This window comes from Neocloeon triangulifer, unplaced genomic scaffold (genome assembly GCF_031216515.1).
Source record: "Neocloeon triangulifer isolate White Clay Creek 2 clone unplaced genomic scaffold, ASM3121651v1 ptg000014l, whole genome shotgun sequence".
NCBI classification, from domain to species: Eukaryota; Metazoa; Arthropoda; class Insecta; order Ephemeroptera; family Baetidae; genus Neocloeon; species Neocloeon triangulifer.
The window spans coordinates 498,239-522,108 of record NW_026775556.1 but is presented as its reverse complement, the minus strand read 5'-3'; the positions used below and the strand labels follow the sequence as shown (position 1 = coordinate 522,108).

The 23,870-nt window shown below is 39.7% G+C and overlaps 3 protein-coding genes across 6 annotated transcripts in view; 2 read left to right on the top strand and 1 right to left on the bottom strand.

The window, feature by feature from the left end:
• Positions 1 to 757: 757 nt before the first annotated feature.
• LOC132202106 (midnolin) lies at positions 758 to 11,927 on the top strand. The gene is made up of 6 exons (XM_059628841.1): positions 758 to 1,081; positions 2,432 to 2,519; positions 7,638 to 7,694; positions 8,126 to 8,518; positions 9,368 to 9,629; positions 10,915 to 11,927. Exons 1-6 carry the CDS (start codon positions 894 to 896, stop codon positions 11,184 to 11,186), a joined length of 1,260 nt encoding a protein of 419 aa, XP_059484824.1. The 5' UTR covers positions 758 to 893; the 3' UTR covers positions 11,187 to 11,927.
• Positions 11,928 to 11,969: 42 nt separating this feature from the next.
• The window catches only part of LOC132202105 (DNA mismatch repair protein Msh2), a 75,839-nt gene continuing 63,938 nt past the window's right edge, over positions 11,970 to 23,870 (bottom strand). Inside the window, exons 1-16 of one of the 4 annotated variants that reach the window (XM_059628835.1) lie at positions 23,349 to 23,569; positions 20,820 to 20,869; positions 15,605 to 15,734; positions 15,415 to 15,551; positions 15,250 to 15,357; positions 15,024 to 15,191; positions 14,589 to 14,966; positions 14,332 to 14,537; positions 14,044 to 14,270; positions 13,803 to 13,984; positions 13,611 to 13,746; positions 13,295 to 13,516; positions 12,904 to 13,228; positions 12,531 to 12,753; positions 12,245 to 12,331; positions 11,970 to 12,190 (exon numbers count right to left, since the gene is read on the bottom strand). In XM_059628835.1, coding sequence (XP_059484818.1) covers positions 12,023 to 12,190; positions 12,245 to 12,331; positions 12,531 to 12,753; positions 12,904 to 13,228; positions 13,295 to 13,516; positions 13,611 to 13,746; positions 13,803 to 13,984; positions 14,044 to 14,270; positions 14,332 to 14,537; positions 14,589 to 14,966; positions 15,024 to 15,191; positions 15,250 to 15,357; positions 15,415 to 15,551; positions 15,605 to 15,734; positions 20,820 to 20,869; positions 23,349 to 23,382 — 2,781 coding nt within the window. In that variant the 5' untranslated portion in view covers positions 23,383 to 23,569 and the 3' untranslated portion in view covers positions 11,970 to 12,022. Of the gene's footprint in view, positions 12,191 to 12,244; positions 12,332 to 12,530; positions 12,754 to 12,903; positions 13,229 to 13,294; positions 13,517 to 13,610; positions 13,747 to 13,802; positions 13,985 to 14,043; positions 14,271 to 14,331; positions 14,538 to 14,588; positions 14,967 to 15,023; positions 15,192 to 15,249; positions 15,358 to 15,414; positions 15,552 to 15,604; positions 15,735 to 15,996; positions 16,016 to 18,179; positions 18,199 to 20,819; positions 20,870 to 23,348; positions 23,570 to 23,870 lie in introns of those variants that run through there. The other 3 variants (XM_059628836.1, XM_059628838.1, XM_059628837.1) reach the window with 3 other exon arrangements.
• LOC132202108 (uncharacterized) lies at positions 17,754 to 19,893 on the top strand. The gene is made up of 2 exons (XM_059628843.1): positions 17,754 to 17,879; positions 19,521 to 19,893. Exon 2 carries the CDS (start codon positions 19,522 to 19,524, stop codon positions 19,855 to 19,857), a length of 336 nt encoding a protein of 111 aa, XP_059484826.1. The 5' UTR covers positions 17,754 to 17,879; position 19,521; the 3' UTR covers positions 19,858 to 19,893.

Sequence of the window (23,870 nt, the reverse complement as noted above, 5' to 3'; positions counted from 1 at the left end):
GAAACAATCTTTGAAATATTCGCAACAAACAAATATTTGAAAACTTATTAATTATTACCGCTAATTACAAAAAGGCAATAAAAATATAGAATTATGTATAATAATGCATTAGAAAAATTATCAAATAAAAAATTATTATGCAAACATTACATATATAATCCTCAATAGTGCTCATCTGTTCGTTCAGGCGACCTTGTAATATTCATCTCATGGATAAGGTAATTTTCGTAATTTTTAAAGTGGTCTTTGGTCCTGGAAAATGATGTTCGCCGTTCGCAGGCACAAGATAAATTATTAATCACACAAAGCACAACTCTTATTTTTGCAATAACTCGAATAATTTAGTGTGATGGAACAAGTATCAGACGAGAAGGGCCAAAAAGGACTCTAAGCTAGGTCAAGAGGATTGAGAGGATGATTTAATCTCACAAAAAGAAAAAAAATCGGGTGATAAATTTTATTTCTTGAGGGATATGTAGCAGCATAAAAGGCAGATCAAGAAGGTGAAAGATGACTTTTTCAACCCATTTTAGTAATTATAATTAAAAATCTTATAATTGATTTCCAATTTTGCAGGATTGATTTTATTTGAAAAAAAAAAAAAGTAATGAAAGTGCTTTTGGCAGGAACGAGGAAGGCGTGCACGGAGCTTGGGTGCGAATAGGAGGAACGGGGCCGCATCGATGGACGGGGCGGACGGGGCAAGCAAGCACCCCACCCCGTGCGAGTTGGCTGCGCTCGGCGGCCGCGGATAGCGCGCAGGCAGCCAGTGCAATCGCGAGGCCGCCCCGCCGCGCACCAGCCGAAGCCGAGTCGCCAAGACAGTCTCTCTGTGCCGAGAGAGAGAGAAGAGAGAGAGAGCAGAGAGCGGACGGACGTCGGCCCGAGTTAGGATGGAGGGCGACGGGTGCGGGTGCAGCCCCCGGGGCGCCTCTAAAATGGTGGTCGTGGTGAACCCGACGACCGGCGGCCAGCTGGAGGTGTCCGTGTGTCCCAGCGAGTCGGTCGACTCGCTCAAGAAGCGGCTCAGCAAGCGGCTCAAAGTGGCCAAGGAGCGCATCTGCCTCCTCCACAGGGACAGGTACACGTCCGGCGCCATCTTGCCCCCCCCCGCAACGATCCTCTCTAAATTCATCAAACCCCAAAAGCCCCCCAACGATCCCTCGGGGCTTTGCAAAGCGAAAGAATTAAGGGTGGCTGGCGTATCGATCTGGACACGGGCCGGGCGGGCCCTGCTGCTCCCCAGCCAGCTCCCTATCGGCGGGGCGTGCATTTAAATGGCGCAAGTCGTGACCGTGCAACGCAACGGGTTTCTCGCTCGCTCGCCCGCCCGCTCGCTCGCTCGGCCCAGCCAGCGGCCCCCTTTAAAGATTTAAATTCCCCAAATCGACCCGAATCCGTGCTTGGCTTCGATCGGCCGCGATTCGTTCCTCCCGGAAAAATGGCCTCCGCGCCGACGTTTTTTTCTCTCCTCGGAACGGATCAGGGAGGAGAGACGAAGAAGCTTTACAAAGAGAGAGAAAGAGAGACGCTTGGTAACAAAAACAGAAGAAAAAAAATGTCGAGCTCTCGGTTCGGCCGCCGTCATTTTGGGTGTGGGGCCTTCGAAAAATCCTCCCGTCAAAAGCAATTCCCTCCCCACTGGTCAGGAAACGGTGACCTTCGGCCAATATGTTTGAACTTTGCGATTCCACGCATTCCAAGATGATTAGCGATTTTGGCATTTTTATCTACTATTTCATTTATTCGACCACTCTGGTTGTAGAACCTGCAGAAGATTTCAGTTTTGAATTAAAAAAGCTCCTTTTGCGGTTGTCAAAACAAACACCTGGTTACCCTATCGAACTTTGTTTGTTTCACAGAAGTGCCTGATTCAAATTTAATCGCATTCAATTCTCCGGGTCCTGTAAATTTCAAAATAATATTCCAATCGTCAGCAGTTTTTTATCGTAACTCATTTGTTTATCTTTCGAGTGCACTCGAAACGGAAGTTGAGAGAAATTGCCATGTTTTTGAGATGCAGATTTGTGTATCAAGAATTAATTTAGGCACGATTTATCCCGGAATGCTAATTTAAATTTATATTAAAGAACTATTAAAAGCGTTTGCCTACCTTACAACTTGCAAAGTAATTAAAATAAATAAGTTGACAAAAACAAGCAAAAATTACTGGCCCAAAATCGGGATGTCTTTCTTTGACTTATCTCAAAAGTCACAAGTTTCTTCTTGGTTTACAAATTTGTGCGCAACGCGTGATTCACCCTTTTTCTTTCTCTGTTACAAAACGTGGCGACTCAATCGAAACCGAGGAAGCCACGTGCCCTGTTTGAATTCTCATTTGTTTGAGAATATAAATAAAAAAAAAGTGATAATTGTGTCTCGTCCTCGTCGGTGACCGAGTTGTGTGCTAACTTGTTGTTTGTTGTTGCAGGCAACTGCGCGAGGGCAGTTTGGAGGAGAACCAACTGGTCAATGGCAGCCGACTGACCCTGCTGCCGAGCGTTGAGACTGGACTTCTGGTGAGTTGCACCATTTCAATTAAAGAGGAAAAAGGCTCCAATTCAAGGCTCAAACAAAATTAATCGAAATCAAAGCAATTCAAAGAAAGCTAAAAAAAACATAATGTTATTTGGAGAAAAAATTACTTCAAATTTTACATTTTAAATAGAAACACATAAATCGATTGTTTTTCAACCCAACTTTCAGTTAAATTTTTATTCATTATAATATTATAATTATTACTTCAAATTTGCTCAAATTGCACGTTTATTTGCAAATAAAAATTTAAGCAAGGCTTTATGTATGTGGAGCAAGGAGAGCTCGTCGTTTGCGGCGGCAAGGAACGCTGGAAATGTGAAATAGCTGCTCGGAGAAAATGTCGGCGTGTCGTGCTCGGAAAGGAGAAGAAACTCCTCAGTCGGCTGCAAGTGTTGCGGATCGATCGCGAATTTGGTTTGTGGCCGACGAATTGTGTGCGAGTCAGCGAATGGGCGGCCAAAGTCGAACGGGGTGTTTAAATAACTTGATCAACGTCCGTTGCATAACGTGAAATAATTGTGTTGTGATGAGCGAGCGAGCGACGGGCCGACCGACGCCGCAGACTAGGTTACGCGCGATAAGACTTGGGAAAAATAAAACGCAGCGAAAACACCAGCGAACAGGAAAATAACCGACAATTTCATTCCAAACGCGACTTTTATTATTTAAATTGCCGTTTTGATAGAAAATCAAGGGATCTTAAATTTTATGTTGCTAAAAATAACGATCTTATTAATTTTGATGGGTAATTTTTCTCTACATTAGCTTTGGTTTGTCAGTTGCAAGGAACCGTAGAAAAAAAATAAAATTATTGGGAGAGTAAATTTTTTTAAATTTAACATTACTTATGAGAAAATTATATTCTCAATAGTCAAAATTGACCTGATCAAAATTGTTAAAAATTTTTGTAAAATAAAAGTAAATAGGCCAGCCGACATAAAAAATTTACATCATGGGAAAAGGTTTCAGAGAATTTAACTCGATCGTAGGTATTGTGAGCTCCTTATTGATTGCAATTAAAATTGAAATCACAGTCATATCGGCCAAGTTCAAAAATTTCATTTTTGAACAGCACTGAAATAGAAACTAAACCATTCTTTAGGAAAATGGTAGGATTTTTCGGCCAAACTTATTTTTATTAAAAAAAATTTAGTTACTAATCGATTCTTGATAATCTGACCTTTTAAATGATATGTCGCTCATTAGACATTGGAGTCAGTTAGAATGTGGTGGTGGGGGAACCCTCTGGACCAATCAGATCAATCAATTCAATTAATTGCGGTTTTATTAACAAATGTCTTATTTTTCTTATTTTCACATTTATAAGGAAATAAACCTCAAATTTGGTTTCTTATCTTTAAATTTTGTGCCAGATTTCCAAGAACAAATGACTTTTATTGAAGATTAACAAAGAAAGAAACGTCAAGTTTTTACTGAAATTGAAAATAAATTTTGGCGTAGAATTGTATTTACTCCATTTTGTTGTAAACCATCATTTTAAATCTTGAAAATTTCCATTAATGATCAGAATTGAAACTTGATGATAATCGCTTGGTTATTTCGCGATGGGAGGAGAGACCTTTGCTAGATTTGCCGCTTCTCGTCGGCGGCAAATCGCCAATTTTCGTCGGGTCTGTCGGTTGATGTGTTTTTGCGAAGTGGCTGCCGCTGCTGCAATTACGACTGCAGAGGAGCAGAGCAGCAGCCGAGAGATGTCCCGCTAGGCGTCTTACTTGCTCAGTAGGTCACTCGGCTACGGCGGCTGCTCGCGCGCGTCTCCAACAGCAAAATAAGTATCCGTTTCTCGGGGCGAACGCGAAATCGGGAAAATCACGGCGGAAAAATAAATATTTAAAACAGGTGGCAGGTTTTGCTCCCTTTGACCCCCGAGAGAGAGCGGCCCGGGGAGACGCGCGAGGGGAAAGAAGAGAGCGTGTGATTTTCAGTTAAACCAACCCCATTGTTGCAGCGGCCGTTCTTTGCTCTCGCGGCTCCCCTCTTTCCCAAGAGAAGAAGAAGAAGAAGCAGAAAAAATTTACACAAATCATCCCCTCGAATCGGCCGTTTTTCTCATCGATCACCTTCGAGGGCGAAAATTCGGAAATTTCCGATTAAAAGCAACGCTTGGCTGGATTCGGCCACCTGGGGAAGGTTATCTTCTTTCCGGTGTTTTTCAAACCGCCAAACGGTCACCGTGAAATTTAAATTTTTCTTTTTTTTAAGCGAAATTGTGGCCAAATTTAATCAGTTTTTCCAGAAAAACGACCCGATAAATTTTGATGATAATTTTTATTCTACATAAGCATTTGTTTGCGGATTTCAGTTCCAAGGAGAAATTCAAGTCGTTTGGAGAACTGAATTTTTGAAAATTAACATTATTTCTTATGGGAATTTTTCAAAATAATTTTTTCTCGAAATTAGCCTGACCGCGAAATTGATGAAAATTGACCTAATCACAGTCAAATCACCACGGTCAAAACAAAAAATTAAAATCAATACCCCGACATATCAGTCAGCATAAAAAATTTTCATTGATCTTTCAGTGAAGATTTTTAATTGTAAAAATTATTATTATGGTTTGATAGTAAAAGGAGCAGCTGACTTTGGCGTCGAGGTTGAAAAAAACGATTCGAGTGTCCGTTGGAAGCAAGTGCATTTTTCATTTTGGCTCGTTTCGCATTCAGCCATCATGTAACGCTAATTCCTACGTAAATGAACGAAATCAAATCGGCCGACAGCTAAACAACGGTTAATTAGCTTGTGGTGCGCAAACGCTTTTCACGCGCGCGATAATAACCTTCTTTCCGCACAACTGCGTGGCGGCAATTTTATCAAATAAAATGATTTATTTTCAAATAACTCCCCAAAATGCTGCTTTTCTCTTTTGGTTTGTTCACATTTTCGCAATCTCGGAGTGACGAAACTAATCTGGCCAGCTGGTTTTATTTAATTTTGGATTGTCTTTTCCAATCGGCACCAGCTTTTTTCATAGTTTTTAATTCGAGCCGAGATAGAGAAAGCCTGGTGAAAGAATCAGCTGGGTTTCGCGCGCGCCACAAGAAGAAGTTTGCGCGAGTTGAGTAATTTGATAGAAAATCAGTTTACTTTCCCACGAACGGTGGTGGTGGTGGTGGTGCCGCCGCCGCCGTCCGTTATATATGAATGTGCTCACACATACATAATGCATCTGGAGAGCTGGCGCGACTAAAGAATCGCTCGCGTTCATCGGCAGCCGCGCCAGGTGCCTAGCGGTCCCAACTGTTCATTCTCGCGCCGCTCTACGCTCGAATAGCTCAAAATTCAAACTTTCAGCCCACGATTGACACCGAAAACCGCTCCCTTTTCAATTGGAAATTAAAAAAAAAAAATTTATTTATCCCTGAAAAGGAAATTTTAGTCAAGTTCGAAAGCAGGAAATTTGAATTGGAACATTGTCAGTGGCCTTTTATAAACTCGTAATTCCGTAGGAGATCGTTTATTTTTTTAATAATTCCCGTTTTACTGCATAAAAAAGGGAAACACAGGAACAGTAGTTTTCCCACGCGGGAGCCATCTTTGTATTTCAGGAACTTTGTATGCCAATTATTTATTAAATTTTTACCACTGAGTGAAAAAACCAATGCTCAAGAAACGAATTGAAGTTTCAACTTTTAATCAGAAATCTTTCTTCTTTTCGAAACAGATTAGGATTTTTGTTTCAAAAATATTAATTTTTAATGTTTAAAAAAATCTATCTTATTGTTGGTCATGTTCAGTGTTTTGTCGTTTGTCTTGATTTTTAAGTTTTAAATTTTGGGAAAGCTAATTTTTTGAAATACAAATCCAAATCCGTTTTGGTATAAAATTTAAAGTTAGAATTTTAATATTTTCCCCAAGCATTGCTTTTCTTAATCCACGTAAAATTTCTGTTGGAAGATTAAAACTGGAATATACTGAACAGCGCAAAAATGACGAAACTGCGGGGAAAAAATATTTAAAAAAAATTTAAACATTTTTCTCAATTAATACAAATAAATTTAAATTAAAGTTAAATTAAGTTGTCCTCAAAGCAATACAAATTTTAAAAGTTGAGCATTAAGGAGCTAATCGTGGCGTTTGCAAAGTTTTTTTTATTAGGATGATTAGAGCTCAATTTAATTAAATTCTTAGTACTATTTATTGACAAAATTAATCTTTAAATCAACGGCGGTTCAAATTGTCCTAAAATGGCTCCTTTGTTTTAAACACTTGATTTGACTGTTCCGATAACGAGTCCTTAATTATAATAAAATGGGATTTGTTATTGCAGTTCTCCCAGGTCAAGCGTTTGCAATTTCAAACTAAAAATTATTATTCAATAGTTAAAAGATTCCAATGACCGCTCGGCACGAGATTAGTATTTCATAAAAACAAAAAACTAGATTCGTCCGCGTGAAAATCTGTTTCAGTGGTTTTGGAATTAGACAAACTTTTCCTTTCAAATCATTCCTTCAACTACAATCTGAAACTGGTTTTTTTATTGAATAAAGGAATTTCTTAAACCTTTTTGTGGTAGAACTTCAGGATTGAGGGTTGAATTTTAGTGATTTGAATTTAAAATCTGCCTTTCCTCGATGGGTTTTGTGTGTCGTTTAAGGAAAAACCATCGAGGAAAAACCAACTTTAAATTCAAATCCTTGTCTGATTTCTATGAATTTTCAGAAAGATTTAAAAACAATATAATCTATAAATTCAAATCTTAAACAGACTGTTTATGAAAATAAACAAAATTTTCAACACAGAAGTGAATCGTTTGGGGGAGCTTGGAAAAAAAGAAACAAAGAGCTAGGGGGGAATTAAATGAATCCGACTGGAGGAGACACATCTTGAAAAGATTGATATTATTTAATCCTTTCCTTTGGTTGTCGAAACATCTGTTGGCGTCGTGGGACGAAGTGGAGGAGAAATTTTGTCGCACCCACGACTTCCTGGCCTTGACGAAAATATTCGGCACAAAAAAACGCGCACGGCCAGCTGTTTCTTTGCTACACAAGAGAGCCTTGAAGAGTCTTCCTTCCCCTTTTCACTTCTTCACCCTAGCAACCGTCTAATCACGTGTTTGTGTCGCTCTTTGATTGCAGGCGCAGCGGCCAGAGCAGAGTGTGATGCAGGCTTTGGAGAGCCTCAGTGACTCGCAGGTAAACAATTTTCTCAGACCTTCTTTCCCCTCCAACCGACCGTGTTTTCCTCAAATCTTTTCACTCCCTGGCAGATGCGACCTCGAAATCGAAGGTGGAAAGAAAGAAAAAATCCTCTTTTCATACAAACATCCACGATGCATTGGAGGAAAAAAATTGTTTTTTATTCCACAAGTTTTTCGTTCAATAATCCCAAATATAAAAATTTCCTTCAAAAAACAATCTCAAAATTATAATAAATTAAAAATTGACCCATTTAAAATTATTTAAACTTGTGATTTTAATCAACGAAAATGCATTTATTAATTATTTAACAAATCTATAACATTTTCATGCATTTTTGTTCCACATTTGTTACAATTTTAGAAATTCACAGTAATTTTGTCCATTTTTTTTCTTTATTGATTTATAATTTGAATTTGTCTCTTCAGGTGCATGACTTCCTGTCCGGCAAAGCTCCCCTGAACCTGACCATGCGGCTGGGCGACCACATGATGCTGATCCAGCTGCAGCTGTCCACAGTGACCCCGTCGTCGAGTCGGAGTAGTTCGTCGTCCTCCTCCTCTTCGTCCTCGTCCTCCTCGTCTTCGGCGAAACGCAGCCGCGAGTGTCCGGCGGTGGCCGTGGTGATGCCCACGCGCAAGGACTGCTGCTGCGAGCCGCGGCCCCAGAAGGGCGGCCACGTCCTGGACACGCGCGCCCTCGCCGAGGCCTCCCGCAACCTCACCAAGACCCTCAAGCAGCTCTCCTCGGAGGTTCTCACCTCCAGAGCCACCACCACCGCCACCTCGACGACCACACCTGCCGCCACGCCCTCAGAAGAGGTAACGAAAATTAAAAAAATTTCTCAATCAAATCAATTCAATTAGATTTTCTTGATCTTTTAAGTGGTTTTGGCAATCTTTTGCTTAATTTCAAGACAGTTGCAAATAAGTTTGAGCTTTTCGAATTTAGATGGAAACAAAACTGTATCAGACTTTTCAAAATAGCTATCATATCCCTTTTCATATCTGAAAAAAACGAAATAATTATGCTTTTTTGAGGCTTCAATTTAGATTAAAAAAAAAAATGTTGAAAACCTGACAAATCAATTAAACTTTTATTTTCGTCTCAATCACAATGTTTACTGTTTATTTTAGTAATTTTCCAGTAATTATGATAGAAATGAAAGAATTCAGTAACTTTTGGTCTTTGGAAATAATAATAAACTGGTCTTCAGGGTATAATTTGATGTTGTAAATCAAAGAAATAATTAATTATTTATTGATTAGTAATTTTGTATTTTCAAATCTACTACTTCATTAGTTAAACTTGCCATTTTTTTATTTTATTTGCAGTTAATTTCATTCTTGAAAAAAAAATTTTTTTAACTCTTTTGCAAAATCGCCACGCCTAAAAACCTGCCGAGATGAAATCTGCACCTGCCCGGGGTATTATAAATTTAATTTCGAGCGGAGCGTCTCTTTCTTTCATTCGCTTTTGAAAAGTTATGAATTTAAGTGCTCGGCGCTGGGTTGTTGACCGGCGGCCGAGTGGCAACGCCGCCCCTCTCCGCCGCCGCCGCCTGGCCAGCCGGCCGAGCGACCCGGCGGCCTCCAACGCACCGAATTCCTCGCCGCGGAAAGTGAAAATAAATGATGTTCGGAGAATTGAGGATTGTGTTTGTGTTGCAGGAAAAGAAGCGGCAGGGCGCCATCATCGAAAGCATGCACCACCACGGCAAGGGCGTCTACTCGGGCACGTTCTCGGGCACGCTGAACCCTGCCCTGCAGGACAAGTTCGGCCGCCCCAAGAGGGACATCTCCACCATCATCCACATTCTAAACGACCTGCTGTGCGCCACCCCCCAGTACCGCGGCGTCTCCAGAAGGCACGCCGCCTCCGCCCTCGCCCAGACCACCGACGCCTCCGGACAGCCGGGCAATGCCCCCGAACGTGAGGACAAATCTATTTTCAAATTCAGCCAAAAGTCATTTCTCAAAGGCACTTTCCTAAACTTGAAATAATTTAGGTGGTGAACATATTTGGAAACCTTTGGAAATTTACAACCTGATTATATAAAAGTAACAAAACTGCTTGGTTTTTTTATTCGTAAATTGCTTGCTAAAAAGATTTTTTAAATCAAAATTCTATCAAAATTGATTTTAGCTTTTGCTAAAATTAATCATAAAAGAATTGCAACTTTTGTGTTTTGTAGAATCTTCAGAGTTCTTAAGTAACAGAAGTTGCAGAAAAGTGTTTCCAACTCCATTAGTTCAGTTAAAAAATTCATCATTCTGCACAACTTCAGAATCCTATTAGCTGCGGGACTTCTTGAAGTCTGACGGGTTCATTCTTTGAATGGTTTCCATTGAGAGTTCAAAGACAATCTCTTCAATAATTCTTGGAAATTATATTCACATTTAATGAGAATCTTATTTGAGCACAAATCTAGCAATTTGAGGAACTTTCTACATTATTAATTCATTTTCAATTTTAAAGAGAAATACATTTTTAACAAATCCAAAATATTCCAATTTCATCTTGTTTTCAAGCAAACATTTATGGAACAATCTTTTTTATTTTAATTATCAAATATACATAATAATAATGTCAAATTGACAATTCTAGTTAAAATGATCATTTATGCTGCAATTCAGAAGTTTCAAATTGCAAATATAAACCTTAATTTTAAATTAACAGGTTAACTTTAATGTCAAATTTTTCCGAATCAAACTATTCTAATAATTTTGAAATTCATTTCTTTTTGTTCCTTTTTCAATTAAATAAATGGAACTGCTTCCTTTGAAATGAGTTTACACTTATAAATATGTAATTTTTTTTATTCAAATTATAGTTAAAGATGTTTTTCATTCCTAATGGTATCCAAATATTTTTAACTTTCCACGTTTTACATTTTTGCTCTCCATTTTCCAAAGAATACTTTTGTCAATTAAGTATTCCTTTTTACTGAAAGTAGAAATTATGGTCCTTCCCATTTTCTTTCTATATTTGTTACTACTCTTGAAAGCTCTATTAATCCAAGGGGTGGATTTTCTTAATAAAAAAAAAATAATAATAAAATAAATTTCTCAAATTGATGAATGAAAGTTAAATTAATGTTTAGCTCTTTGGCAGTATTAAATATCTGACATTTTTTGAAGAAACTTCTTTGGAAGAAATAAATTTATATTCAAGATTTTATTTGCAAATAATTTATTTGAAAAATTTAATTTTGCAGGACTGGACGAGTCAACGAGCGAGGAGAACCTGGCGACGCGGTGCAAAATGGAGCAGCTGCGACTGATCATGGAGGAGCGACGGGCACGGCGGCGGGCGCGACGCGAGGCGCGGGCGGCGCCGTACTGGTCGCCGTCGCACGAGGTGACGTCGGCGCCGAGCAGCCCCCAGCAGCAGGCGTGCACGGCCTCGATCGCCGCCTCGGCCGCCGCCGACGACGCCATGGACACCTCCGAAGAGCTGCACGCGCCCCCCGAGGCGCTGCTCGCCTGAACTGAATTCAATAGTGATCGCTGGCCGCCGGCCGCGCCAATGTGCAAATTTCCGCGGCCGGCCCTCGGGTGTGTCGTAGTCCTTCGTCTGTCCACACTCGCCGCCAGGCAGCAGCACCAGGCACCTCCCCTGCAAAGACAGACACTCGAGCTGCTTTCTCAACTATACCCACCTAGCATATGTACATATAAATGAATGTTTAAAGCTTCTCAAACGTTTGTACACTTTTTTCCCCCCACAAAAAGTGTGTGAATTCGCCCTCTTCTTCGTTCGGACGTGCCCAGTGCTGCTGCCCCGCTTTACTGTAATACTATTATGACTTCTGTGGCAGAAAGTTCAAACGGTTCCGCAAAATAATTTCTGCAAAATTAGACTTAATAAATAGTACCACAAACACACACGGAGCCTTTCGACTGGCTGCCTCGTTGGCTACGAAAATAATTAAAATTATATACTGCTTGCAAAATTCACCGAGTTGACATTTGTTCTCATCGCGAGGATGTACCTACCGTATCGGAAATGTATTATTATTATGGAACTATTTAGATTCGATTGAAAATCAATCTCTTTTTATTTGTTGTTGAATTTTGCAAGCGCTCCATTAGCTACGATGTAATTAGATTAATTGTTTGCAACTTTCATTGTGAGAGCTGACTGGGTGAACTTTGTTATCGATTGGCTGGTTGTTTGGTTGATTGTGCGTTTTCTCAGATTAAATCCACTAGTTCTTAATTACCGAATCATGACCTGCTTTCTTTTCACTCAAAAACACAAAATGTGATATGTTTTCTGACAATTCAAGTTTATTTTTTAATGGCACATGAGAGATTTATTTATCACTTGGAAAGGATAGGGGCAAAGGACTGCATCAGTTCTTTTAGGAACTTGTTGTCACTTGACGAGATGCTCTTCTGAAGGTCTTCGAGTTTGTCACTCAGATCCGCACCCTCCACATCAAGGCTCTTGACCTGCTCCAAAAAATCTTCCACCAGTTTTTCTCCATTCTGAAATTGGCTTGAAATTAAAACACTTTAATACAAACTTTCCAATAAAAGTACCCTTCTGTCCTCATCCTCCGTGGACAGGAATTCTGACGGAACCCACTTGTGCAGGAGTTCCAACTGCTTTTGCTTGTCAGCAGCTCTCTGGAAAACAAATTGAACTGTTGAAAATACTTGGATGTGACAAGCCATTACAGGGGTGATGGAATAACTTGCGTCAAAAAATATGAAAACCACGTGAAAGAAAGGTTGCTAAATAGTAAGTCAAATAGTGTCTGCAATAGTTATCCGATCAGCTGAGGAATAGTTCCTCCGTATTTAAAGTGTTTAAAAAATGGAATACCTCAAGGACATTTTTAGGAAACTCGGTCATTTCAGCCACGTGGAGTCCAAAGCTCTGGTCGCAGGGGCCTTCCTTGATGCGGTACATGAGGGTGAGGACCCCCTCTGAGGTTTTAGCCACCACATGACGGTTGACCACGCCAGGAACCTGATTGGCCAGGGCTGTCAACTCGTGGAAGTGAGTGGCAAAAAGGCAGAAACAGCCAATCTCCTTCGCCACATGTCTGCAATTGCACAACAAACATAGAATCTTAAAACTTGAAATCCCTAATGTTTGTTTTCCGACTCAAACAAAATTAGAAAAGCCCAGCAAACAAATCATTGATTTTTCAGAATTTTGTTAGCTTTAGGAAGTGAAATATTGAAGGACTAACTCTGAAATGGCCCAGGCCAGACCGAATCCGTCATAGGTGGAGGTGCCTCGGCCGAGTTCGTCGATGATGACGAGCGACTGCTTGGTGGCCGCCTTGAGGATGGTGCTGGTCTCGAGCATTTCGGCCATGAAGGTGGAGACCCCGAGGGCCTGGCTGTCCCCCGCGCCAATCCGCACCAGCACACTGTCCACCAAACTGAGCGAGGCTTCGGCAGCAGGGACGAAGGAGCCCAGTTGGGCCATCACCACGGCGGCTGCCACGCTGCGGATGTAGGTCGACTTGCCACCCATGTTTGGCCCCGTCAGCACCACCACCCGTTCTTTCTCTGTCACGGTTTACCAAAGTTACAATAATTCTTTATAATTATTAATTTCTCTCTCTCTCTCTCCACCTTTGTCAAAGACAGCGTCATTGGCAACATAGTCTACTCCGTTCTGTCTCTCCAGGCAAGGGTGTCTGAGCTGCTTGAAATTCAGGACTCCAGAGCCAGGAGGGTGCAGGGTTGGTCTGCAGTAGGGTTCGGCGCTGTTCGAAGCAGCAATGGCAAAACTGTTCAGAACGTCAATATGCGCCAGGATGTCACCCAAGTTGTTGATTGTGTCACTGTATGTAACTTTAAAATGGAAAAGAAAAATTAGATTAATTTTCAATTTTTGATCGATAGAAATGATTTAATTTTTTAATCTGATTGAAATTTCCAAGTTTACCTGCCACATCGACAACTCCTTTGACAATCTCCTGCTGCGTTTGCTGATACTCTTCGCTAGCCGCTTGGAAATCGTCATTCAAAGAGCGCAGTTTCTGGTTCACAAAGCGAATTCCTCCTTTGTTGGTATCCAAAATCTGGCAATTAAAATTTATTATCAAAACCTTATTCATTTTTCAAGAAGCGTTTTTACTGTGAACTTCTTGCTTCCTCTGAGAATCTTCTCATTGTTTAGTGTGAGTCTGAAAAAGAAGCCGAGCTGTGGCGTTTGGTCCAACTTGAGCGTTTTGTTTGCCTCCAGGTCAAGTTCCCTGCTCGCTTCATACAGGGCGCTCTCCATTTCTTCCCTCAAATCGGATCGTTTGCTTTGGATTTCTATCAAAATAAAAATATTTATAAAAAGAAAAAACCTCGATTTGTTCGAAAAGTTAAACCTTTGAGGTTGTCGTCGAACTCAGGTCTGATCATGTATTCGCCCTGAGCTGCCTGATCAATGTCTAAGGTCTGCTCAACCATTTCCAAATAGTTAGCCATGTCATCATTTTTCTCTTTCAGCGGCTCCAGCAGCAATGCTTTGACAGAGGAAAGCACTTTTTCTGATCCAGAGAGACCTTCCAATACTGATACGACGCCCGAAAGTCTTTTCACTCCTTGATAGATCCTTAATATTATAAATTTATTTTAATTTGTAAAACAAAAATGTAAATTAACAAATTTTGAACCTGAAGAGATCCTGAAGGGTGGCTTTCTTTCTGTGGATTTTCTTGGCCAGGTACTGCAGATCAGGAACACCTTTGAGGAAGTCCTTGGACAGACTCTCCATTGCTGCCAGGTCAGAGTTGAGCGCCTCAACACAGTCCAGCCGCTCCAACAGAGGAGCCTCATTCCTCAGGGGCTGCTGCAGCCACTTGAGCAGCAGCCGGTGACCCTTTGATAAATAAAAAATCAGTTTTATTTAAAATTAATAATTATAAATTACATGTGGGGTGCAGACAGCCTGTCCCAAGAGGCCCACGAGGGACTCGTGGGGCTTGCCGAGGCCACTGGAGCCGACCCCTGGCTTCAGGTTGATGGCTCGGACGGTCTGGCCGTCGATGCGCACAAACTGCTGACTGTTGAACTCGGAAAGGCCGAACTGCCTGAAGTGGGCGTTGTCGCTGACCAGCTCGAGGAAGTGCACACAGGCGGCCAGCGCCGCACTGGCCGCAGAGTGCTTCAGCTCTGGCAGGGCGGCCACGTTGTCTGACTGGCCAGGTTTGAGGCGCAGCAGGCGGCCCATGTCCTGCAGGAAGGCGTCGTCCGCCTTGAACGTGTTCTTCGGCTTGGTGCTCACCAAAATTCCACACTGCTCGCCAAACTAATTTTTTGGCACACTTAATATAAATTTCATATGTTTTTTAAGATTTAATTGTACTGTTTTGATCGTGGAGATGTCCTGCTCGTCCATGCCTGCGGAGACGAGGATTTCCCTCGGGGCCAATTGCTGGATGACGCACTCAGTGTTGCTCAGGTTGTCCAGGTCAGGAAACTGAGCCACCTTCATTTTGCTGTCACTTGTGTCCACAAAGCCAACTCCAACGAGCTTGAATCACCGACGTAATTTAATTTTATTATTTAAGATAATAAAAAAAAACTCATACCTTGCTTTTGCCATCGCTAGTAATCTTGATGGCAGCAACGCCGGACTGACCTTCGGACTTGGTGCTGAACAGCAAATCCTCAAACTGACTCAGGTTCCCTGGTGAGGCCTACAACAAGATTTATTTTAGCCGTTTAATAATTTACAATATAAAAATAGATTCCACCTTGAACTCTATGGTCCAATTGTTGCTGGAGTTGTTGGGACTCGAGTAAACCTCGACTCTGTAAGTTTTGTTCAAGAGGAGGGTTCTCAGCAGCGCCTCAAAGTGGTGGTGGTTCAGAATCACATACTCCAGTTGGTCTGTAAAATCATAATTTTAAAATGATTTTTATTTTAAATGTCATATAACTCACTTTGGCCGTAGTTCATGTGCTTGACTGAAGACGTTGACTTGAAAATCTCTTTCGAGGCGAGGATGGCGTCCGAGCCGTGCAAGGTGTAGTACTCGTTTCGGTTGAAAATGCGCACAGTGCATGCTGATTTCTGAAAATTAATAATAAAAAAAAATGGTAATAAATATATGGAATGAAAAAGGAATGTAAAATTTAAAAGCTGACGGAAGTGCAGGGAATAGGAAATGTTTACTAGGCGACCTTGCAGGCGGATAAGTGCATTCATCATCATTATCATCTCAAGTGTCGTTAAACAAGCTAAGCACGCTCGACTATCGCAATGATCTCTCTCAAATTTTAGGACACAATGGAAAATTACATAAATTTTACTATTTTATTTACTCACTCCCTACCATGGAATAGTTTGTGCGATTAATCTTAGGAAACGACCTTGGTCGGGTTTCAAAGTTGCGTAGAAATTTTGCTGTCAAAGCGGAATAATAAATAAGAATAAAAAAAACTAATTAGAACACAGGGCTTGGTGTGTCATTTCAAAACATAGCTCGTAATTCCAGTTTTGTCTTGAGAGCGATCAGCGCGTGATTCATTCAACCTTGACACGTTTTGTCATATTTTTTTTTCTTTAAGAGCCCTTATGTTTTGCAGAATTTGTTGCGAATCGCCCTCATACACTTTGAGCGTGAAAGTTGCGCGGCGTTGAGGACCGAAGTCGCCAGAGCGCGCCGACTGCGTTTTTTCATGGAGGGGTCGCTCAAATGACCGCGGCTGGAAAGGAAAACAGAAAGAACGAAACGTACGACTCCGACAGTTTCGTCTTGTTCTCCGAACTTATCACACTTACTCGTCGTTGCTCCCAAAAAGTAAAAAGTAAGTTTGGCAATTACTAATTCACTTTTTATTTCAAATTATCATTATTCTCCGCGATCCACTTTTAATTTTGATGTAAACTTATTGTTTTTAATTTAAAAAATTGCTCTGGGAAAATTTTAAATATAGATTTACAACTCAAACTTAAATTCTTTTAATTTAAATGTCTTTGAAATGAGAGAAATTTTAACGAAATTTTCGGTGATTTGCAACTGGCCTTTTAGCAATTTTGCCGCTGGCGTCAGCATTCACAAGGCCATTCTCAGTTTTATCCACGCATAGATTCCACAACGACTAATTTAAATGCGGACGCACGGTTACATTATTAACAATGAATACATTAAGGCCGCGCACATAATTATACCCTGTGCTATATTTGTGCCACTAAATGCCTGCACGTGATTCCTTTGCCAATCGAAAGTCATTTTGAAATATTACAGTCATAAATTTTAGATTCTTTTCAAATGTATAAAAGTTTTATAAAATTTATTTTTGCTTTTAGAAAGAAAAAAACCTCATAATAAATCTCTCAGTTTTTGCCCAAAAACACTCATTCTTGAATTAACAAGTTTTTTTTATTGTGATTTTCGCAGGATGCAGGTGAAATTCGTGTTCGCTCTGGTGACGGTGGCCCTGATGGCCGCGTACGTGCAGGCGGCGCCGGCGCCTTCGGACGTCGAGGACAAATTGTCCGAGCTGGGCGAAACGATCGCGGGCGCCTTCACCACCGAACCACCCTCCCTGTGGGACCGATTCTCCAGCTCGGTCAAGAACACCTACGAAAAGGCCAAGGACGGCACCAAGAAACTCGCCGACCGCGTCCAGGAGTCGCTAGGAATTTAAAAAGAAAAGATCCTTCCAAGAATAAAAAAAAAACACCTTTAAAACACACCATCCATTAATCACTATTTTATTTTATTAATAAATTTATCGTTTGTATATCTATTTTCTTGCACAAAACCTTTGTTTCATTCAACAATTCCTGCATAAAAAATATAAAATAATTTAAAAAAGATCTAGTAGTAAAATTTTAAAATAAAACTAATTTTTTGAAGGATCTAACTTTGAATGAAATTTCAGAAATTTGGAAATATATTTTTTACACCTTTTAAGTACATTTAAAAAAAAAGCTATTTATTTCCAAATAATCTAAGAAAAGTTGGCTATTTTTGGAGGTGACCGCTTTTTAAGTTGACCTTTGACCTGCATTGGGCCTGTTGTTGTTTTGACACCAAAATAAAAACGAATCCAGAGTGAATGACCATCGCCAGTTTGGGGTATTCAAGGCGAATCGCACCGACGCAGCTTGGATAATCAAAGGCCGGGAGGGAGTCAAAGGTCTTGATTGAGCGCTCGTTTTCCGTCAACGTGCAAAGTCGCGCGCAGTCCGGATCAAGCAGCGAACCAAGTAAGTCCTCACAATTACATCGACACGTTGCTTTTCCTTGTTTTGCAACACCTGGCTTTTATTTTAGTGAAAATATTGAGTTGCAATTTGCGTTCGGAAATAATTGCTGACGGCGTGGCAAAGACGAGGCCTTGAATTCCAAGGCGCAGTAAAGCGCTAATTTTTGCAAACATATAAAGTAATTTCAATAATAAGGAAACTCTTGATGCGAAATAAAAATAATTCAATAATATTCGGTTCAAAATATGTTTGCAGGTAATTTAGACGTGCAACATTTTTCTCGTTTTGTTTTCCACTTACATTCTTTTCTCTACAAGGAGATTAACGCAGTTGTTTTGGTTTCAAAAGGAAGAAATAACCTGAATGACCTTCAGCGTCCCTCTTCTTTGGAGATAATTTCATTTTACTTGTGTGAGCGATGGCTAGACGCATGCATCTCTGTTGCCACACGCACGAGACTTTTGAAAAAATCTCCACAAACGCCTGAGTCGGACGAGTCGTTTTGCGACTTGAATGTTTATCGACGTCATTAGCACTTTCAAGAGAGAAAAAATGTGTCAGTAAAAAAAAGATGCAAATCTTAAGAGGACGAGTTTGTGGCGGGTTTGCTCCGGCAGGAAAAATTAGTCACTTTCCAGATTGTGCCAGTTTGTTAATTAACGTTGATGGCGTTTGACTTTCTTCAACTCTCGCTTGTTTTAAAATTCCACTCCTTAGATTTAACTTGACATTGACAAGGAGTGCAAGTAAGCGATCGAGTAGGAAAGGGAAAAGTATTTAAATCTTTTAAATTACAGTTCAAATGGAAATCCCGAGACAAAGATAAAATTTCACAAAGAAATATTTGAAATATTCAGTAACTTCTATATAAAAAAAAATGCATCAATCCGTTTCTATTTAAGGCAAATTAATTTCATTTAGCTGAAAAAATCTAAAATCTACCCCTTTGACTTTATAAAGTTTTTTATTTGCTTTTTAATTAAAAATTAATTTAAAATAAGCAATAATTGTGTGTGTGTGTTTTTTTTTAAAGATTCACAATTAAAATCATAGAGTTAAAATAAAATTATTAAACAGTAAGTTGTTCCATCTTTTCTTAAGTTTTTTACTTAAACATCGCAGATCGAAGATTTGGTCTATATGATTTACATGCATTGTTTGTGCTAGTTGAATATTTATAAACAAAAATGACAGGTAGAAAGGTTTCACATTAAAATATTACTCAATTTTCAACATTTAATTGGTTGAAATTGGTGACTAAAGGTTTCATAATTAAGTTTTGACTAAAAGCTTTGTGCATTAATTAAAAACATATTAAATTTTATTATTCCCAACAAGCAATAATTTGAAGTTATTTATTTGTTGTGACACTTTTTTATCTACTAAATTAAATGGAATTAATAAATTTTGTAATATAACACTTGATATTAGAATAAATCAGTGTAAATAATTCAGCCACGGATGTATTTTAGAATAATTTTAACTTCAAAGAAATATTGAAATTATTAAAAAAAAAAAAAATTAATAATATTAATAATAATTAAATTATTTTATCATCCTTTTGTATCCTTTGAAATTAATATTCTGTTTTTCATAAATTGTAAAATGATGAAATAATTTTGATTTGAAATTTTTCTGCAGAATGAAGTGCGTAACGGTGGTGATGTTTGCGGTGGTGCTGGTGTGCGCGGCCGACGCGTGTTTCTGGGGCGGCAAGAGCAAGCAGCAGCAGACGCCAGAGTGGCTGACCAAGGAGTCGCTCAGCGAGTTCAACTCGGCCCTGGACAAGAACCAGAAGAAGCGCACGAGGCGCGACACGTCCGAGGAGGAAGTCGCGGTCACACCGACCCCAACCACCTCAGAACGCGCCTCCTCCTTCTGGGAAAAAATCTCCAAGGGCGTGTCCAACGCGTACGAAAAGGCCAAGGAGGACGCCAAGACCATTAAGGACAGACTCGAGGAAAACCTCGGAATTTGAATCTACTTAATTAAAAAAAGATTATTTTCAAACGAATATTGTTGCTAATTTAAGATTAAATAAAATTATTACATATATATTAAAATAAATGCTTGTGAATAATTTGGTCAGAGGAGAAAATTTATTGCCGTAGAATAAAAAGGGCTTGAAAAACCACGTTTTTTCACTCTTTGACTCGGAATATCTCGAAAATGAATCAACTTTGTCGCCCAATTTTTTTAACATGTTGTGTAAAACTAAATTCTGCAACTTTTGGCTATTTTTAAATTAAAAAAAAAAAATTCCCAGCTACTTCAGCAGATTAATTAAATATTCAGGTTCTAAAAGCTGATCTTGAACTTTGACCTACAACTTCGGTTTATATTGCAGATTTGTAGGGCACCTAATTCCAGACAACTTTGGTAATAGGAACACATGCGCTATCTTTAACAGGAGCTGAGATATTTTAGGTTTTCAAAATCACCGATTCCAAAATTTTCAATTTTTCATCATCTTTCAAAATTATTCTATTAATCTATTTTTCTACATTATAAAAGCGACTAACCTGCAGATTTTTGTCATCAGAATAGGTTGACTTCAGGCCACGAGTGGGTCAAAATAAAATTAAAAAGTATCATCCAAATACATATTTGTGAATAATTTCTGGTGGATTTTAAATTTGACCTATGATCAGTTGATTCCAATTCGTTGTTAAAAGTGGATCGCCGCGACACAAGAGATTAGAAAATGACCTGCGACCCGTCAGCGGACCTAACGAGATAATAGCGGCGATTATTGCGCGGAATAATTCACACCCGCTTCTACGCATCATCATCCTATTCACTTCCATTGTCGCGTCTTCAACTCTATTATAGAGTTCAAACAACTGCGCATCTGCTGCTCCAACTTGAGCAAATTAATTTATGTTTGATTTTAATTCAGAAGTTACGGAAGAAAATTTATTGATTAAAATATGAACTCACCTCAGGCATGGACAGGAAGAACCGAGCAAAGGCTGCTTGCTGCGAGGCGTCTGCAAACACAAATTTTCAAGAATTTATTTAAAAATATTTAGAAAATAGCAATGATTTGATGTGAGCTGTAAAGGGCTGGGTTTCATTCAGTCCTTATTTGTTTCAAATCATTTGAAACTTAACTATTTTCTTTGTCAGAGATTATAAGGAGTCGCTCAAATCGTCTTACTGAAGACAAAAGTTGCTCAAGCAACAAATTCCATCTGCCAAGGTATGTTTTCTAAATGAGATGAGCCGATTTATTCCGTAACTTTTAATTCTCTATATAAGTTTTAAATTATCTGGAATTGCTGCCAAACGTTTTTTAAAATATCAAAGAGGGCATATAGTTCTAAATTATTTTAAAAAATATGCATCAAAATAATCTTGTTTTATTTTCACACGGCCAGAGTAGAATTAAATTTAAAACTGGTGGTTTTTAAATGGCAAAATGTTTTATCAACGGAAGAAAAAGTTAATAGTCGCACCAATTTTTATCAATTACAATTTTTCACTTCTCAAACATTCCCTGGCAGAGTCGTTGGCCTCTCCTATTCCCCTTAAAAAAATGCCTACGCAAAACTAGTTTTGTGTTCATCTCGCAGGTACCTGAGCAATTCCCCTTCCATTTCCCATTTGCCCAATTCTTGATTAAAACCGAGAGGTCGAAAGAGATTCAAAGCAAATCGAGATGAAGCCAAGACTAAGCATCACCCTGGTTCTTTTGCTGGCCACCTGGGCCTCCTCAGCAGGTCTGGAGTCAAATCAACCAGACCACGAAGGTAAGAAAAAAACACAAGTTACTTTGCTTTTAAATTAATCTTGATGCAAGAAGGGATTTTGATCAAATTCCTTATGTTTCCAGAACTAAAATTAAGGAGAGGACGCCAATCCTTCAACCCTCCAAATCCGCCCAACCCTCCGAACCCAACGAACCCGCCCAATCCGACGAATCCTCCGCAAGCGGCCCACTACAACCCCTGGAACAACTACAACCCCAACTATAACTACAACAACTATCCACCCTACTCCAACAGCTACCCCCCTTACTACAATAGCTACCCACCCTATTCAAACAGCTATCCGCCCTACTACCCTCCCTTCTACAACTATCCCCCCTACTACAACAACCCGCCTAATTATCCCAACCCGCCCACTTATCCCAACCCGCCGAACCCTACCAATCCCCCTGTGGCTCCCAACCCACCACCAAATTACCCCTACTACCCGTGCCATTCACCCTACCAGTGCTACTACAACCCTGCCATGAACCAAGCAGGTCAGCAGGGCTTCTCCAGCCCTGACCAGCAACAAGCCTACCAACCCCCACAACAGCAAAGCTTTGCACCTCAAAACTACCCCCAGCAGCCACCCTACTACCCGCAGAACTTCAACGGCTTCAACCCCCCGAACCCTTTGAACCCTCCCAACCCGCCGAACCCCACCAGACCACCGCAGATGGGTGGAAACGCACCCCAAAATAACAGACCTCCAGGGCAGCAAGCAGGCGGGGGTGGCAACAAGAAAAAGAAGAAGCCAACCACCCCTGCTCCCCCTCCAGAGGAAACCACCCTCTCGCCTCAGAACGACGAATATGAAGAATAAGACAAAACTTGATCATCTATCCACATACGTAACAGACTCTAAATAAATTCGTTTTTGGATGTTTTTTTTTTACACTTATTTGTATAATTGTCTGCGACCCTTTCAATTTTGGATTTGTGCTGAAACCTCACAACATTTTCATTTTAAAATATTTTAAATTTAAAACAAGTTTTTTTTTAAGAATGGAACAAGTTTCTTTTTCTGCTCTGTCTTTGTCTAATTGTTTGAAATTTGAAGAAAAAAATGAGAAATATTTTTAGCTAGGGCCGAGTTTAAAAAACAGATATCAGCACTGGAGTGCGAAAAGTCGTTCAAAGTTATTTACACATACAACCCATCTCAATACAAGATTGAATTTTTTTGACCACAAAAAGGTCCGCTTGTCTAAAGATTGCAAATATTTTCCACTCTTTCAATAAAAATCATCAGTTACGAGTTCAGAAAAGTTGTCTGACAGCTAGCGATTCAAAGATATTTATTTATGGTGTTTGTAAAAGGGGCAGCCCAATTAATCAGCAACCAATCTAGCTATCAAAAAAAAAAAAAAATCCTAAACTCGTTTTACTACATCTTTGTTGGTGTGCAAATCGAAACCAAAGGAGCTTGAGATGGAAAACGTTCACATTTAAAAATAATCAACACAACAAATCTTAGAAATTCTTTTAGTTTGTGTTGAGCTTTTTTAAATTTTAAGCCAGAAAATTTAAGCGTATAATCAAGTCTTCTTAAGGAGAATTAGAAAATTGATTGCTCCCACAATTGTTATAATTTGGAAGGACTTCATTGAACCATGTCAATAAGGAACCCTTACACTTCTAAGCATGATTTAGAATGGAAACTTCCATTTCAAATATATTAATAACAAAACACAAAGAACAATAATACAAAACGTACCCATGGACAAGACTTGGTTGGCTTGGACGCTCATTTTTCAGCTTTTCGTGAACGGGTCGAGCAGCAATTTTCAGATTTTCGCTCAACGCGAATCTTCAGGTTCACCTGAGAAGTTCCAATTCGGAGTGACGAGCAGTATTTTGGAATTAATCGCCGAAAAACGAGCAGCGATCAAAAGCCCAGGCTGGACCAAAACATGCCGCGGCAACCTGCAGCTGTGATTTACGGGTGTTCGCAAAGGAGACGCATCATTGACACGGACCATGTCGTTTTCCCAATGAACTTTGTCTTAAAAAGTCAGACGTGGAATCAAAAATCGTTTAAGTTGACCAAAGTTTTAAATATTTGCACAAAATGCGGTACGTTATCAGTTTTGTAAATTGGTACTCACAAGCAAATATGAAACTCCTTTCTGCACTCCACAAAATTATACCGGGAAATAAATTGATTGGAGAATTATTTTCAACATTATTTTTTTCATTTTTCAAAAATAAAATTGTAAAAGGAAAAGGAGGATAAATT

What these genes read in the sequence shown, in the direction of transcription:
- LOC132202106 (XM_059628841.1), top strand. Translation starts at nt 894, where the DNA reads ATGGAGGGCGACGGGTGCGGGTGCAGCCCCCGGGGCGCCTCTAAAATG. An exon ending in GCGTTGAGACTGGACTTCTG is followed by an intron (nt 2,520 to 7,637) that starts GTGAGTTGCACC and finishes CTTTGATTGCAG; the next exon opens with GCGCAGCGGCCAGAGCAGAG. An exon ending in CCGCCACGCCCTCAGAAGAG is followed by an intron (nt 8,519 to 9,367) that starts GTAACGAAAATT and finishes TTTGTGTTGCAG; the next exon opens with GAAAAGAAGCGGCAGGGCGC.
- LOC132202108 (XM_059628843.1), top strand. Translation starts at nt 19,522, where the DNA reads ATGAAGTGCGTAACGGTGGTGATGTTTGCGGTGGTGCTGGTGTGCGCG.